Here is a 15,333-nt window from a genome sequence, read left to right as displayed (position 1 = left end):
TGTGTGGATGATGTGGCTTTTCGTGGATAGCCTTACAAAAGCAAAATAAAAAGAGGAGAATGTGCAGTATCCGGTAGCGTAGCACCGAGCAATAAAGATGGGGAGGAGATGCCTGATTCCGTCGTCACAAACGGCGGCGTTGGTTGCCAGAAGCTTTCCATTTCCGCCTCTAAAATCTCAAAATAATATAATTAACTTCAAAAAGTATCCTAAACATATCAATTCTCTGTATCTCCACTGCCCAACTCGCATGTTTTGCTGCAAATCATGTCTTATTCAACACCAAACCGACCTGAAAAACTACAAGGAAGCTTTCTCCAAGCAGATGAGCATGGCCGGTCTCAAACCCCACCACCGCATTGGTCAGTTTCCACGACTTATTTCAAAAATGACCCAAAAATCATGAACTGAACTCCATTCCTAAGTTTAAATTATTTAGGGTTTTCGTTAGTGTCAGTAATTTTTGCTTATAAGCACTTTTTTGTAAAATTACCTCAGCAATAGGAGTTTCCGGTGGACCTGACAGCATGGCGCTCTGTGTACTAACTGCTGCTTGGAAAACTAACGGAGTTGCCAATAGTAACGGTGGTTTTGTTGATGGACTCTTAGCTATAATTGTTGACCATGGCTTACGTGCTGAGAGTAAAGAGGAGGCTCTCACTGTTTCCGGTCGTCTTTCAAAAATGGGTATGCTCCATTTTCATTATTGCCACATTTTATCACGATCTTTTATTGGACTTGTGTGCATTGTAATTTCTATTTTGTTATGTAGGAATTAGATGTGAGATTGACTCTTGTGATTGGTTACTTGGGAAGCCTAAACAGGGTCATCTGCAGGAAGAGGCAAGAGATATGAGGTGATTGTTTATATTTGTGGTTTGCAATGTTTCCTTCAAATATATATGCTTAAAGTTCATGGTTTGATCGAAACAAATACACTTTCTTTGAACTTCAGGTACCAAAAATTTCAGAATATTTGCCTTCAGCACCAAATTAGCGTGTTACTAATTGCTCATCACGCAGATGACCAGGTTTTAACCACTGTGCCTTCTAACTATTGTGTCTGTATGTTTTTGATTGAAATGCCTACGGTTTGCTTGTTTATGAATATTTAGAATCATTAGGATGCTTGAAATGTCTTAATGTCTGAACAAGTGCAGGCTGAGCTATTCATTCTCAGACTATCTCGCAATAGCGGTGTGCTTGGACTTGCTGGCATGGCGTTTGTTTCTGAAATCTTCTCCTCCACCCTACCATTGTACGACGAGGGAATAAAGAACAAAGGCATACTTCTAGTGAGACCACTCCTTAATTTTTCTAAAGAAGACCTGTATAAGGTTAGCACTAAAAAAGGCATGTCATATGAGATTGCAGGTATAACAATCTCGTTGCTTTAACATATCATAAGGATAATGTCATCTCTTGCACATCTTTTCTAGGTATGTCAAATGGCTGGACAGGACTGGGTAGAAGATCTAACAAATCGAAGCCAATTATATGTTCGCAATAGAATTCGAATGTCATTAGGAAATCTGTCATCATGTTGGTATATATGATACAATAATTTGAAATTGTATTCATTGTACAGATGCGTATTCTTAATATTGTTGATAATTTCTATTTTGTAGTAGTGTCATTATATATAAGCTTATCCATTTGTCGTTCATTCTTTCAGATACATTCAAGTCTGAATTGCAGGCTATGATATCTGCTTGTCGAAACACACGTTCTGTTGTTGATCAAATTTGTTCTAATTTGATAAATCAGGCTGTTACAATCATGCATGTAAGCATCATTGACTGATTATATTTATTGTCTACTTCTACTTCCATAATACTTTGAAATTGAATTTTTTTAAGAAGATTTTGTTTGATCATTTCCCAGTGGTTAACATATGATGAAAAATTCCTGCTCATCGTCCTCTTTTTTTGATGTGGTTGTTGGCTTATTGCTACAGCAACAGGGATATGCAATCATTGATTTAGAGATTCTTGATCCATCAAAAGTTATTGCCATATGCCTAGCAAAGTTTATTGCTTTGGTCTTGCAGGTAGTTTAAATCTGACTTGATATTGTCCTGAGTGGTATTCTGATCTGGAAACATTTGGAAACACTTTGTAATGCTGTTTGATTTGAATCTGTCAGTTCATCTCTCAGAGGCACAAGCCAGTTAGAGGTAATGCTTCAAGATTGTTGTTAGACTACATCCGTACTTTCCCATGCAAGGTACGTCCACTTCCATGCCTTTATCCTTCTGCTGTAATATTGGCTTGTCCTCTATTATCAGATGTTCAAGTCCTTAAGTTTTTTGTAAATTTCTCTCTATAAGTGCATCGCTTAGACATGGGTTTGAGATTTTATTATCAATTCAGGAAAGGGATCTTGCAGGAGTCTTTCCTGAGTTCATTTTGCTCTGTTCTATAAAATTTAAGTTGAACTGGAATTCTCATATAAATACTTTGTGAAATATTGAAAAATTACCATGCTTAATGAAGAAAACTTCCTTTTCATGAGATCTCTTAGAATATAGAGAGCTGTGGAATTCTAATCTATATGTTTTATCATTATATGCAACATTGACTTCGATTGCTGAACTTTTGTCTCAATCTGTTTTTTGACAATCCTGCAGACCTCCGTTACAGCAGCTGGATGTTACCTATGTCCAGTTCCTCAGTCTAAGGGAACCAAAATCCTAGTTTGCTGCTCTGTTGGTTGTCCATTGCCTTCCAGAATGGAATTGACTAGCATGCATTCTGATGAAGAACTTAAGCAATATATCCCAAGTGAGTTGGATCAAATTATAGCTGATGGAAAATCATATTCGGATCACTTAGTTCCAGATGCATCAAATGTGCATTTCTTAGACTCTACATCTGAATCAATCCTAACTGAAGCCAAGAGGTATAATATTATCGGCGAGTCAACCTATAGGGAAATTCTTCTGTTGGAGATGGACGAAATCAAGCATTTCAAGGGCAAAAATGAAGATAGCGTTAACCGTAATTCAAATAATGAAGTTGAATACTGTAATTCAAGTAATGAAGTTGAATATATCACTGCATCTTCAAAAGAACAATTCAGACCGGGACAAATTTGCTATTTCATGAACAGATTCTTTATCACATGGAAACCAAGCAAGTACAGAGCTGTCAATGATGTTTCTGAGAAAGCAGATTGTGGTTACGATTTGGGAGACCAAAGTTGGTATCATTGTTCTGAATCTTGTACAATTGATCCTGACATGTTTGCTGAGGTGAGACACATGAATGACTGTGATTGGCTGTATCTCGCAAAGCTGTCAAAATGTGCTAGTTTGGATGAATTGCAGCAGCAAAGATTATTTACATCCAGTGGAATGAGGACGAAAATGAAGGAGAGAAAGCTAGATTATTTGAGATTTGCAGCAGAAAGAAGTCTCAGTGTGCTGAAATCTATTCCAGCTGCTGCTAGAAGAAGTCTACCTGTCCTAGTCAATCATCAAGGACAGTTGCTAAGCATTCCAGTAAGTTGATCCTGCTCGTATTGATGAATTTCTCATTTTTTTGTGATTGTTTCAGATTCCGTATTGAACTTGATTCCTGTTTTTTCAGAGCATTGGCTTCAAGTGCTGCCCTTGTTTGATGGTGTCTTGCGTATTCAAGCCAAGAGTGCCACTTGGGGGAGGCTATAGTTTATTCATGTAGTAAGTAGTCTGTAATTTCAGTTCAGTAGATAATATTTTGATACAACTCTTCATAGATTTTGTAGTTCTAAACTCATACTCAAAGTGTAAATTCTTACATGATAGACCGATTCTGACAATGATAGGCTGTGTTTTTTTGACTATAAACAATTGTACTAACTGAATCAGTGAATTGGTTAAGAAGCTGCAGTCAAGAAATTTGTATAAGATCAAAGGACAATTTTCATTGATAATCCCTCGACTTTTGTCCCTCTCCCACCGGGCTCTCCAAATTTTATTTTCTCACAAAATTCTCATTTAATTTGTATTTTGTATCTATAATTTTACTGGCATCACTCTAACCATATTTCTATCAAAATCTCATGATATGGCGGCCAACTGAAGGCCTATTCGGTGGCTGCTGTTTTCCAGAGATCAAAAAGATTAATTTCCAGTCCAAATAAGACTACAGCTGACCGTCATGTCATTAAATTTTGATGAAAAAAGTGCCTGAGTGACATTATGCATTATATTAAAGTTACAAACTAAAGATTAAGGACTATGGCATGAAAGAGACGAGAGTTGAGGAACCCGAACTCATTTCATCCAATATTCAAAAGAAAATCTAAACCCTGTGGCTTTTTCTTTCAATCTACCATCATCATATTGCCAACATGAGAAGAGCTGATAATACATAATCAAATGCCCTGTCAAATTAGTCTGTTTACCATTGCAACAGGGGATCCAATACAATGTTTCACAACTAGAAAGCAATCAATGTATTCCCCAAATCCCAAATTTTAAATTCTTTTGGTGTTACACAAATAATGGTAACAGACTGTCTTTATTATCACTCGGGACGGAAGAGCCCGAGGTGAATTCATCAACTGCCCTGACTCTGACCCTGACCTAGATCTTCTTTTTCCTTTAATGGCTTCACAGATGAGAACCACTGCTTCCAAGGGGCATCGTTTTGTTGTTCGAACCATGACAAGAAAGCGCTGTCCAACAAGCAAAATGTGTTGACATAAAGGAGCTGATGTCTGACCGGCACATACCGGAAATTAGCAACCTGAACTACTGGCCATATACAACCCTCCATAAGCATGGCTGGTAGAAAGTCTCTCTTCACATCTTCCTTCACTTGTTTCACACTCTTGCCGCTATACAATCCCATATACGAGAAGAACACCAACAAGTCGAAAGGGGCAAAAATCAAGGTATCTGCTGCTACTTTAGCTGCGACAAAACGCAATGATTTCGGCGGGAGTTGAAATTTCAGCCGAATTAGCTTGTCCAAGCCTTCATACCTGCGACAGGAATTTGCACATTATAACAAAAATTGATGTAGCTATTATAAGTATTATGTTCAATACAGATGATAGCATCTCATTTTCAAATTTCAGTACTTTAAACTATCCTAAATAATAAAACTGAAAAGTTCTTTGCTACAATTGGGTAAAAGATATTGATACCAGTCAAATTTAAACCATCGACTTTCTCGTCTTCAAATATTAGATATGGACACAACACACACTCATATATAGGTATATGCCACGGCACGGACAAATGCTCATTCCAAGATTTAAGCCCTTGAGTAAAATAAATGGTTTAATCAGCTGGCAAGAGGTGGGTAAAGACTAAAGACAACTGATACATGGATTAAGGTTCAGTATCATATATATATGCCTATGCCATCAGCTTAGCTCCAACAACAAGTTATGGATTGTTGAGGCTTAAAAACCGTCTCTACAAGAAGATCGTCACTAGTTGCAACTTGCAAAAGACGCAAAAGAAAAATCAAAATAACTTAAAGAAAAGTAGCAAGAATGAACACAAACCAATAATGGCCTAATGGACCGATGAAGCCAAAGCCAAACAGACCAGTGGCAGCTACACGTGTCCAGCTGACTTTGAATTCTTTTTCTTCATCCTGCTCAAGAAGAGTAGGTAGTACCATCTTTAGCGCAGATAAACTGATAAATGCACAAAATACAGCTTATCGCAGCAACAACTAGTTATTTCCCATCATGCAATGGTAAAATACCGCAATAGCATAAGTTAGATAAAAAAAACGAAATAAATAAGTAAAACTCGATTAAGATAGTGTTTCTTCTTGACAACAGATAATGTCAAACGAAACAAATAAGTAAAATTAGATTAAGCTAGTGTTTTTTCTTGACAACTGATAATGTCAAACTAGAAGAAAATCGGGTGAGAAATGTTAATAGTTGAGAGGGACAGGGATTTAATTACTTGAATAAAGATATATGAAAAAGGAAAATCTCTTCTTATTAAAATTAGAGCACTAGCAACGTATTCTTCCATCAGATGTTAACAGACTGCACACGTTATGTAATTATTTCCTAGCAATTTTAGAATCAAGATTATTTTCCAAAGTAGAGCCATATATTTAGAGTTTGGCCCAAAATCAACGAATCTTCTATAAAAGATGTGTCCTCTGAAAAATGCAACTGCACTGCAATATATCGGAAACTAAAGACAGTTAGACATTGTTAAGCATAGACACTTGGCTAGAATCACAAGAAATAGAAGTTCCATTCCTTAGGTGAATATACAGAGTAATCTTCAGTTGGCACCAGTATAATCTATCTTAGATTTCATCCAAATAGTTATGCTACAAGGAGGTGCAGCCTTGAATATGGATTCAACATTCTTACCCGCGGCTTATCCTAAGAACCAAGTAAACTATGCATTTTCGCACATGAACATAGCTGCTTTAAAATGACCAAGTTTTATGAACTTCATACAACTACAGACACAAAGAATTAACATTTTCTGCATTGGTCCTCAAAAGAAAAATGACTAACGAAAATTTCTGTCTTTACTTCTATCGAATTTTAGTGGGCTACTGGACCAGATTTGCATGAATGTTGCAATTGACTTAACCAATTAGAAGCACTCAAACAATCTCTAAACACCACCAGGTGACACTGCCATAGTGCCATTACAGGAAGGTACAGCTATTCGCGAAGCTAATAATTTGAATAAAATTACCACTTCTTTGCACCATCAGCTCTCATAGTATCTGCAGTAGGTGTCTCTAGTGACCTCTCTTGACATTACAACCACATGTAATGCATCCATTACAGAAAAATTGGAGGCATTACTAGGGACATTGGAAATCATTCATAACAAAACCGCGAGGTGAAAATCTCATATCTTAACAAAGCTTACGTCAACCAAAATTCTTGAAACCCAAATGCACAAAATCAACAAAAACAAAAAACCAACAGCATCTACATAAAGAGGAAACATTAGAATATTCCCAAAAAGTAGATAACTTTTCCAATCTATGAATCTCATTTACAAAGCAAACTAAGAATTTGATAGAGCAAGAACTTCCAAACTAAATTAAAAAACCAAACCCAATTGATATTCAAATGTCAAACTAGTAATCCAAAACACTAAAGCTACCAATGAGCTATAGCTCAAATGGTATAAGCACTGCTAAGTCGTGGGTTCAATTCCTCCCACAAGCTCCCCCGTCCCATTTATCAAAAAAAAAAAAACACTAGAGCTAAACCCTAATTAAAACACAAAAGACAAGGACTTTAAGTAAAATCAAGAAAAATAGAGGCAGCCCAATAAAAAGTTACAAACATAAAAACAATGCAAAGTGTGAAATGGTAAGAATAGTGAGAGAGATTACAGATTTCTTATGGTGGCTGACAGCAGTAGAATGAGTGATGTACTGAGCACCAATATCACCAGAACTCCATAAGAATCCAGAAGTAATCATCTGGGTCTTCACTGGATGAGTAGATAAGCATTGCTGGTACCATTTCCAAAGCTTCAACATTTTTTTTTACAGAGCAGAGTAGCAGAGACAGAGCAAGTATTATTGGGAGTTATGTCCTGATGTTAACAACTTTGCACAAGAAACCATGACCCAGCCAGCCTCCCATTCTATTTTATAAAGTTTTCTGTTTTTTCTTTTTCTTTTAAAGATATTGTTTTTTCTTATAAGCTCCCACATCTACATTATTAACTATACAGTCGACCCTCTGATAATTAATATTCTATAAATTAATAATTCTAATTTATTAATAGAAAATTGAGGAAACAAACTTCGTTCCACGTCGGATAATTAATAATTCTATTATTTAATAATTAATAAAATTTAAAACATATTTTATATGTATATTAATTATTAGAGAGATTTTTTAAAAAAAATATATAATATATAAATATAATAAATTATTTAATTTATATGTGGGACATAAAAATGTTGTTCAACACTTAAAAAATACAACAATTGGTGATTTATTTGGGTCAACACAAACCTTGATTCGTAAGGTGGAAGCTGAAATACCATCAAATTATGACTTTCTTATTCATTTGAGAAAATTTTAAAGAAAGTTATTAGATGAGCAAGTAAGAGAATATGAAGCAACCCTGATACAAAAAGATATTAGAAGTTATTTTACTTTATAAATACAATTTTTTTATAATTATTTTATTATTTTATTAATTTGGGATTTATGAAAATGAATATAATATTATTTCTTTTAAATTGAGTGATTGTAAAAATATATTAATTAGTTGGTTTTTTTTATAATATAATATTAATATTAGGTCTATGAGTGCAAATGCTTTATAATATAATTTTTAATTTTTAAAATTTTTCTATACAAATTCAATAAATTAATAATTCTAATAATTAATAAATTTTTGATCCACCATGTATATTAATTATCAGAGGGCCGACTGTATATATAAACAATCCGACAAGCATCGTTTGTCGAAAAAATTGAACCTACGAGTAATTTACCGATTAGTAAAACTGAAATAATACCCATTATATTGTTTCTGCACAAACGAGAAACTAATAATTTTACCAGCAAGTTGTAACTCAAATGTTGAAACCATTTGACAATAAATTGTTAAGGTCGTGAGTCCAGTTTCTTTAACAAGCGCTCTTCTTCTTTGATTATATAAATAATAATTACATTATTATTATATAAATAATAGAAGATGTATTTAATTGAAAATGTTGGAATACAAAGTTTTTTAATTGTCATTTTATTAAAAAAAAATGTATTTTTGACTGGTGTGTTGAATTATATAGGAACTATTTGCTTTCTCAAATAATTTAATTTGGCCCTCAATGTCCACTATAATTTTTTTTCTTTAACACAATCATACTCTTGTCTTCCACCTATATTAGATTGATCTTTTTGTTGTATTATAGTAATAGTAAGATTCACCAATCATTACATCCTTAAGAAAACTCCAAAATGGAGCAATTCTTTTTACCAAATTGTGCTCATATCCTCTCTTAAGTATGAAATTAAACATATGTTTGCAAAAAAAAAAATTGGTGAGGAGAGAAAATATGTGGTGTGGAAATGGGAGTGAAAACAAAAAGATAATGAAAAATAAATGTTTTATCATTTGGAAAATAATTTTATATATATAAATTTACTATTACATTTTTAATTTGTATTAAAAATTACAAAAGAATGTTATTTATAATTTTTATTTTCCACTTCTTTTCATTTTGGAAGGAAAATATGGGGTTCATGTATAATTTTTTTTTCTGTTCCAAATAATATTTTTTTATATGTTTTAATACTTATCTATTTCCTCTTTTTTATAGGTTTTTAAATAAGAACAGTATGAACGGCAATGTAAATTATGTAATGACAAAATTATTACTTTTAGCTTATTTAATATTTTTTGGTACAACTTTTATATACAAAAAAAATGGTTTCTCCTCATTTATTTCATTTATCATCTCCATAGGCTATAGCACACCAGTGACCAGCCACCACTTTCTCCAAATACAATATGAATTTTTTAATAAAACATGTGAGAGAAAAAAACCAATTGTCTATGACAGAAAAGACAGAAGTGAACCAATTGGCGCAGGACAACTGTTGGTTAATTTTCATCCATAATCCCTAACTTTGTTTTTCTCTCACTAAAATCCTTAAATTTCAATTCATAGTCAAATAAATTTCTGACTTTTCTTCTCTCTCCCACTATAATCCTTATACTTCAACTCGTACCCACAAAATCCCTGAAATTTCATTAAATGTTCACAAAAATCCTTTCATCTATTTTTAATATTAATTGAGGCTTACATAGAAAAATATAAAAAGACAATAAAATAAAATTATTCATCTTTTTTTATATTTTTTTATTAATTTAATTTTATATCCTAATTGTTAATTGAAATATTATAAAAAAAACTTAATTAAATTACACCACCATCTTGTATTATTAACTAATTTATTTATAAAAAAATTATAAAAAATCAGGATTTCATTTCTAAAAAACAATTCTTTGATTACTTTTTTAACTTTTATAATTATGAACAGATACAATAATATTACTAAAAGTTTACTTTAAATTTTTTTATATAGACAACCAAGTTGATTCAAATCAACTTTACTATAAAAATTGAAGTATTATTTTATATGCTTATAATTATAATAAGAAATTAAAAATAGAATTTTTAACAAAAATAACAATATTATTTATTATGTTTATAATTATAATTATAAAAAATTTAATTTATATTTTTTATAGAAATGAGATTTTGATTTTTGTATAATTATATATTTTTAAAACGAATTAGTTAATTCTACAAGACAATAAAATAATTTAATTATTTTTTTACAATATTTAAATTTCTATTAATCAAACTAATAAAAAGGATAAAACAGACGAAAGATTTTTTTTTCTTTTACTTTTTAAATATCTTTTACAACACTTTAACTGCCACATAAGTCTCAATTAATATTAAAAAAATAGATTAAAGGAGTTTTGCGACAATTTAATGAAATATCGGGAATCTTTAGGCTACGAATTAAAAATTAAGAACTTTAATAGGATAAAGAAAATTTTTTTAGAGATTATTTTGTTATGAATTGGAGTTTAAAAACTTTGACAAAAAAACAGAAGCAAACTCAAAAATATGGTGAAAATTATCCGAGAAAGAATCTATTGTAGATGCTTTAAACGTGTAAAGTTTATGTATTGGCAATATCTTAAATTTTGGCTGGCATCTAAAGTTATTCAAAACTGATGAAAGGTATCTGTAATCATATGCACACTTAATTCTGGTTAGTCCATTCTTTTTTTGATTTCACCTTATTTTATACTATGTCACTGCTTTGTTTCATTATCTTTTATTAGTGTTTCTAATGGTTTTCTTTTATCTAGTTAAAATTATTTTTGATAGAAATGTATTTTGTTTTTTATAAAAATACTTTATTAACTGACATGAATTTTATCATAATATTAAAAATCTCTAAAAATCTATAATTTGTTTTTATATTTTGGTTGATAATTTTAGATATATTGTTTGCACTATAAATATACTCCCTCCGTCCCGTAAAGATAGAAAAAGTACCCATTTTACAAGAATTAAGAAAGTAGTTATTTATAGGTAATTTGTGATAGTTTGTCTAAATTACCCTTTGTACTTTATTAGTTATGTACATTTTCCAAAGCCACTCTACTAATTATAGCACTTACAACTCATTTGTTTATCTTTTCAAAATATGCATTTAATGTTTTATGATAAGCATGTAGGGGTATTTTGATAATTTTTGACTTAACTAACTCAACTTTTTCTATTTTTATGGGACAAAAAAAGGTGGTACTTTTTCTATCTTTATGGGACGGAGGGAGTATTTCATATGGATATTAGTTTGTCTAAATTTTCAAAACATAAATATAAAATTCCGCTTTAAATTTATAAAATAATAATTTAACTATAAAATTGGATGATTATGCTGGTGTTTTTCATATACATTTATTTCAAATTTTTCTTGGTCTTATGTCTAAGAACTAACTAATATTTTCATTAAATTTTGGCATTTTAAATTGGGAATTGACCGTTTAGTAATTGTTTCGTAAACAATTTGTTTTAGATGGCGGTATAACATATAACATTTAACTCTTTATGGCCGTTTCTATAATTATTTTGTATTTAATTTACTTTATTTACTTTACTATTTGATGAATGTGTCATCACATTCATCTAATAGTAATAAGTGGATAATGTATTATTTATTAAAAAAAATAACTATAGACCTATTTTTAATGGCAAATTATTATATTTTATTTTTTCCTACTATTTGGCTTTTTCAATTTTGATATAGGCACGACGGTTTCTTGACACTATAGAACCAATGGTGGTGGCGGTACTAAGACTACGAACAACAATGAATGAGTTATTGATTTCAAACCATCGCCGTCTGATGACAGAGTTGTTAGAGTAGTCTTAGTTGATATTCTTGATCTACTTTCAAATTTTCAGAAATTAAATTTAATTTGGGTGGCCCATTCGATGGCTGAAAAAGTCCTTATATATGATTGCTTTGCAGTTCTCATCATTTATTTTTGGAATGACTTACTCATTCGTGATGAGCAGTCATTTTCTATTTGTATATATCATTTCTTCAATTAATGAAGTTTAGCCTCTGACAAAAAAAAATTATCCGACAACTATATTATGCACCAACTAGCCGCGTAGCCAAATATTTAGTTGGATGAAGCCAATTTTAGAATAGAAAATCGATACCGATCATTTTTTTCATACTAATAAAAATAGAGCTCGAAATCATAATTTTCTCTTTAATAATATGTGCACTTCTAATTACCTCCGATCAGAGTGGATGTGTGGCGTGGCCCGTGCATAACTTCGCAGCTGCACTAAACCAACCAACTAATTCAAAAACCAACCTAATCTATATCTATATCTATATATTATATAATTGAGAGGACCAACGGAGCACTCTCATTGATTCTCACCAAATAGAGCATTCTCATGAATTCCCATTTTTATTGAACTACCTATTTATTTTATTTTTATAAATAGTCTATTTATATATATTAGTTATTTAGTGTTTATCCTTTTAAACTATTTAATAGTGTTTAATTTTTTTAAACCTTTTAAGAATTGTAAAATAATATAAATGAATCTAGCATTTTTTATTCATCGTAGTTCAGTATCCAATCATTGTTTTGTTTTTAATGAATATATACCATTTTCATTAGTGAACAAAATATGAAAGTACTTCAAACCCAACAAACAATCTTGAGCCATATTTGCCAAAATGCTAAAGTGATAGTTCGAGTAATAATCAACTATAGTCTTTTTTTTTGAGAATAATGAAAATTTCATTAATAGAGAAATAAGAATACAACTTGATCAAATATTGAATATATCAATACATTCAAGAGGTACAATAATAGAACATCAGTAAAATAACAAAAAATCATATCTAATTTCTTCAATCGTATTGACGGAGCTCTTTGAATGTGCAACTCGGCGATCCGTCCACTCCACTCGAAGGTTATTTTAAACCACAAATCGACTCTTTGGTCTTTGAATGAGTCCGATTGAGAGAATATTAGAAATAAGATTTCTACTGATAGCACTTCAGATCTACGTTCCGTAGATAATTTCATCAAGAAAATAGCAAAACCCATAAAGGGTAAGAGCCAGAACTCCACTAAGGAAGACAAAACATCCATAAAGGAAGAAAGAAAAAACCAACAGATCTCAGATCTGTGATTATTGACGTAAAATAAACTAAATACGAGATTTAAAGAGAAAACGAGAAGGTAGGGAGGTGATTTTGAACCAAACAATGGCCAAAATCACATCCCTCTTGTTGCGGCTAGGGTTTCTGAAAAGAAAGAGAGAGTTTTAATCAACTATAGTCTTGGATTTATGCATATGGCATAATTCTGCAAATATCACTTTGAACAAAAAAACACAGGAAGTTGAAAGACATGTTGAATAAATTATCGCTATTTATTAGCATATATATTTTGGAATAAGGTGCAATTTGATCCTTCTACTTTTATAAGTAAATAATAAAATTTCATAGTTCATGTTGAGTTTTCAAACTTTCTTATTTATTTAATGGATAAATGTTATCTGCAAATTTGAGTTACCATTTATTAAGGTTTAATAGTGCCAAAAAAATAAATATTTTGATTTTATAAGAAATAATCTAAATCTTTCAAATATTGTAAATCTATCACAATCTATGATAGATTTATTGGAAATATATCAAAAAAATTAAAATTGATTTGATTGTGCTTATATGACAATTGAATATGTATTTTTAAAAAAAAAATTCAAATTAGGATACCCTGTATCAATTTTAGAAATAGTATATCGGCGGTTATTTGAAAAATTTGATAGTTTTTCAATTGATTGACTAAATTAAAATAAATTTATAACTTTTAAATTTTATGAATGTTTCAATATATATATAAAAGCTTATCGGTCTATTTAATTATTTTTTCTCTTTTTTTATTTCACTTTTTTATTCTATATATCAGTATAAATATTTTGAAAACAGAGAGGCAATTCTTTTATATTCATAAAATATATTTTGCAGGTAGATTTTAAAAGAGATGTGGATGAAAAGTATTGAAAAAAACTAAACTTATATATGACTGATCATTTGAATGAATTTAAAATTTAATAATAAAATAGTTAATATTTTTTATAATTTAAAAATTTGATCATCGTTTAATATATATTATTTTTAAATATAAATGAAACAAATCTAATATGAAAAATATTTTAGAAAAATATATATCATATCAATTTCGCGCAATTGCGCGGACTAGTACTTATATAATTGAGAGGACTGACGGAGCCCTCTCATCGATTCTCATCAAATAGAGTATTAACATGAGTTCCCACTTCTTTTAAACTACCTATTTATTTAATTTTTATAAATAATCTATTTATATACATTTAGTGTTTAGTGTTTATTCTTTTAAGCAATTTAATATTGTTTAATTTATTTAAACCTTTTAAGAACTGTAAAATAATATAAATGAATCTAGCAATTCTAATTCATTGTAGTTCGGTGTCCATATACCATCTTCGTTTTTTTGTTTTTGATGAATACATACTATCTTCATTAGTGAACAAAATATGAAAGTACTTCAAACCCAACAAACAATCTTGAGCGATATTTGCCAAAATGATTTCATGCCTAATTAAAATAGAGAAATCAAAAGCTAAAGTGATATGCGTCATATGGATATAATTTGAATTTTAATATAATTGTCTTGACAGTTTAAAAAAAATATAATTGTCTTGATTCGTAAAATTACCACATTAGAATGTCCAAATTGTTAATGATTGTTATGAATTAGCTCATTTGAAGATTCATCCAAATGTATTTAATTGTTTTAAGGGCTTTTTACTCAAATAACCAATATTCAAATTTGATTTACTTTTATACTGACATATGTTTGACAGTTTAAAACTAACATATAAAAAAGAATTTATTACTTTTATACCATTCATATAAATAGATCTCTAATAGCACAAACCTTCATAAATAAGATTATTTTCTCTCTCCTTAAATTTCTCTCTCATTTCTCTCTCAACTCACCTTTTGTTCTTCGCATCAATCCACCTCCGTCGTTCCGCTTCCGCCGTTCCGCTTCTTCCGTTCCGCCGTTCCGCCTTCGTCTCGCCGTCATCTTTCTTTTATCGTTTTGATTTCAGATCTGAAATTTTTTGGTTTTTTTTTTAATTTTCAGATCTGTAATTTGTTTATTTATTACTGTTTTTCACCATTAAACATGTATAAAGTGTATCTTTAAAGAATCTAATACTCATTTCATGTTATGTAAAATAATTTTGTGATTTTATG

At 30.6% G+C, this 15,333-nt stretch overlaps 2 protein-coding genes across 3 annotated transcripts; one reads left to right on the top strand and one right to left on the bottom strand.

Annotated features, from left to right (window-relative positions):
• Window positions 1–60: 60 nt before the first annotated feature.
• LOC126667777 (uncharacterized) lies at window positions 61–3,801 on the top strand. Of its 2 annotated transcripts, XM_050360850.2 has the most exons (11): window positions 61–362; window positions 499–687; window positions 773–857; window positions 956–1,031; window positions 1,161–1,337; window positions 1,440–1,542; window positions 1,676–1,785; window positions 1,958–2,050; window positions 2,146–2,226; window positions 2,630–3,502; window positions 3,591–3,801. In XM_050360850.2, exons 1-11 carry the CDS (start codon window positions 98–100, stop codon window positions 3,681–3,683), a joined length of 2,145 nt encoding a protein of 714 aa, XP_050216807.1. In that variant the 5' UTR covers window positions 61–97; the 3' UTR covers window positions 3,684–3,801. The 2 variants fall into 2 exon arrangements, with proteins under 2 accessions (XP_050216807.1, XP_050216808.1); XM_050360851.2 differs by lacking the exon at window positions 61–362 and having other exon boundaries at window positions 507–687; window positions 817–857.
• A 499-nt stretch (window positions 3,802–4,300) lies between these two features.
• Window positions 4,301–7,635, bottom strand: LOC126667778 (uncharacterized). The gene is made up of 3 exons (XM_050360852.2): window positions 7,335–7,635; window positions 5,503–5,594; window positions 4,301–4,971 (listed from the first exon to the last, which is right to left on the bottom strand). The coding sequence occupies exons 1-3, from the start codon at window positions 7,482–7,484 to the stop codon at window positions 4,545–4,547; spliced, it is 669 nt and encodes a 222-aa protein (XP_050216809.1). The 5' UTR covers window positions 7,485–7,635; the 3' UTR covers window positions 4,301–4,544.
• Window positions 7,636–15,333: the final 7,698 nt, after the last annotated feature.

Source organism: Mercurialis annua, linkage group LG2, assembly GCF_937616625.2.
Source record: "Mercurialis annua linkage group LG2, ddMerAnnu1.2, whole genome shotgun sequence".
NCBI classification, from domain to species: Eukaryota; Viridiplantae; Streptophyta; class Magnoliopsida; order Malpighiales; family Euphorbiaceae; genus Mercurialis; species Mercurialis annua.
The sequence above is the reverse complement of the archived record's forward strand: the minus strand, read 5'-3'. Positions and strand labels throughout refer to the sequence as shown.

Coding starts and splice junctions, on each gene's coding strand:
- LOC126667777 (XM_050360850.2), top strand. CDS start 98: ATGGGGAGGAGATGCCTGATTCCGTCGTCACAAACGGCGGCGTTGGTT. Junction 1,543..1,675: donor ATTAGGAAATCTGTCATCAT/GTTGGTATATAT, acceptor TCATTCTTTCAG/ATACATTCAAGTCTGAATTG. Junction 2,227..2,629: donor TCCGTACTTTCCCATGCAAG/GTACGTCCACTT, acceptor ACAATCCTGCAG/ACCTCCGTTACAGCAGCTGG.
- LOC126667778 (XM_050360852.2), bottom strand. CDS start 7,484: ATGTTGAAGCTTTGGAAATGGTACCAGCAATGCTTATCTACTCATCCA. Junction 5,595..7,334: donor TCAGCCACCATAAGAAATCT/GTAATCTCTCTC, acceptor CTTCTTGAGCAG/GATGAAGAAAAAGAATTCAA. Junction 4,972..5,502: donor GGTCCATTAGGCCATTATTG/GTTTGTGTTCAT, acceptor TTCCTGTCGCAG/GTATGAAGGCTTGGACAAGC.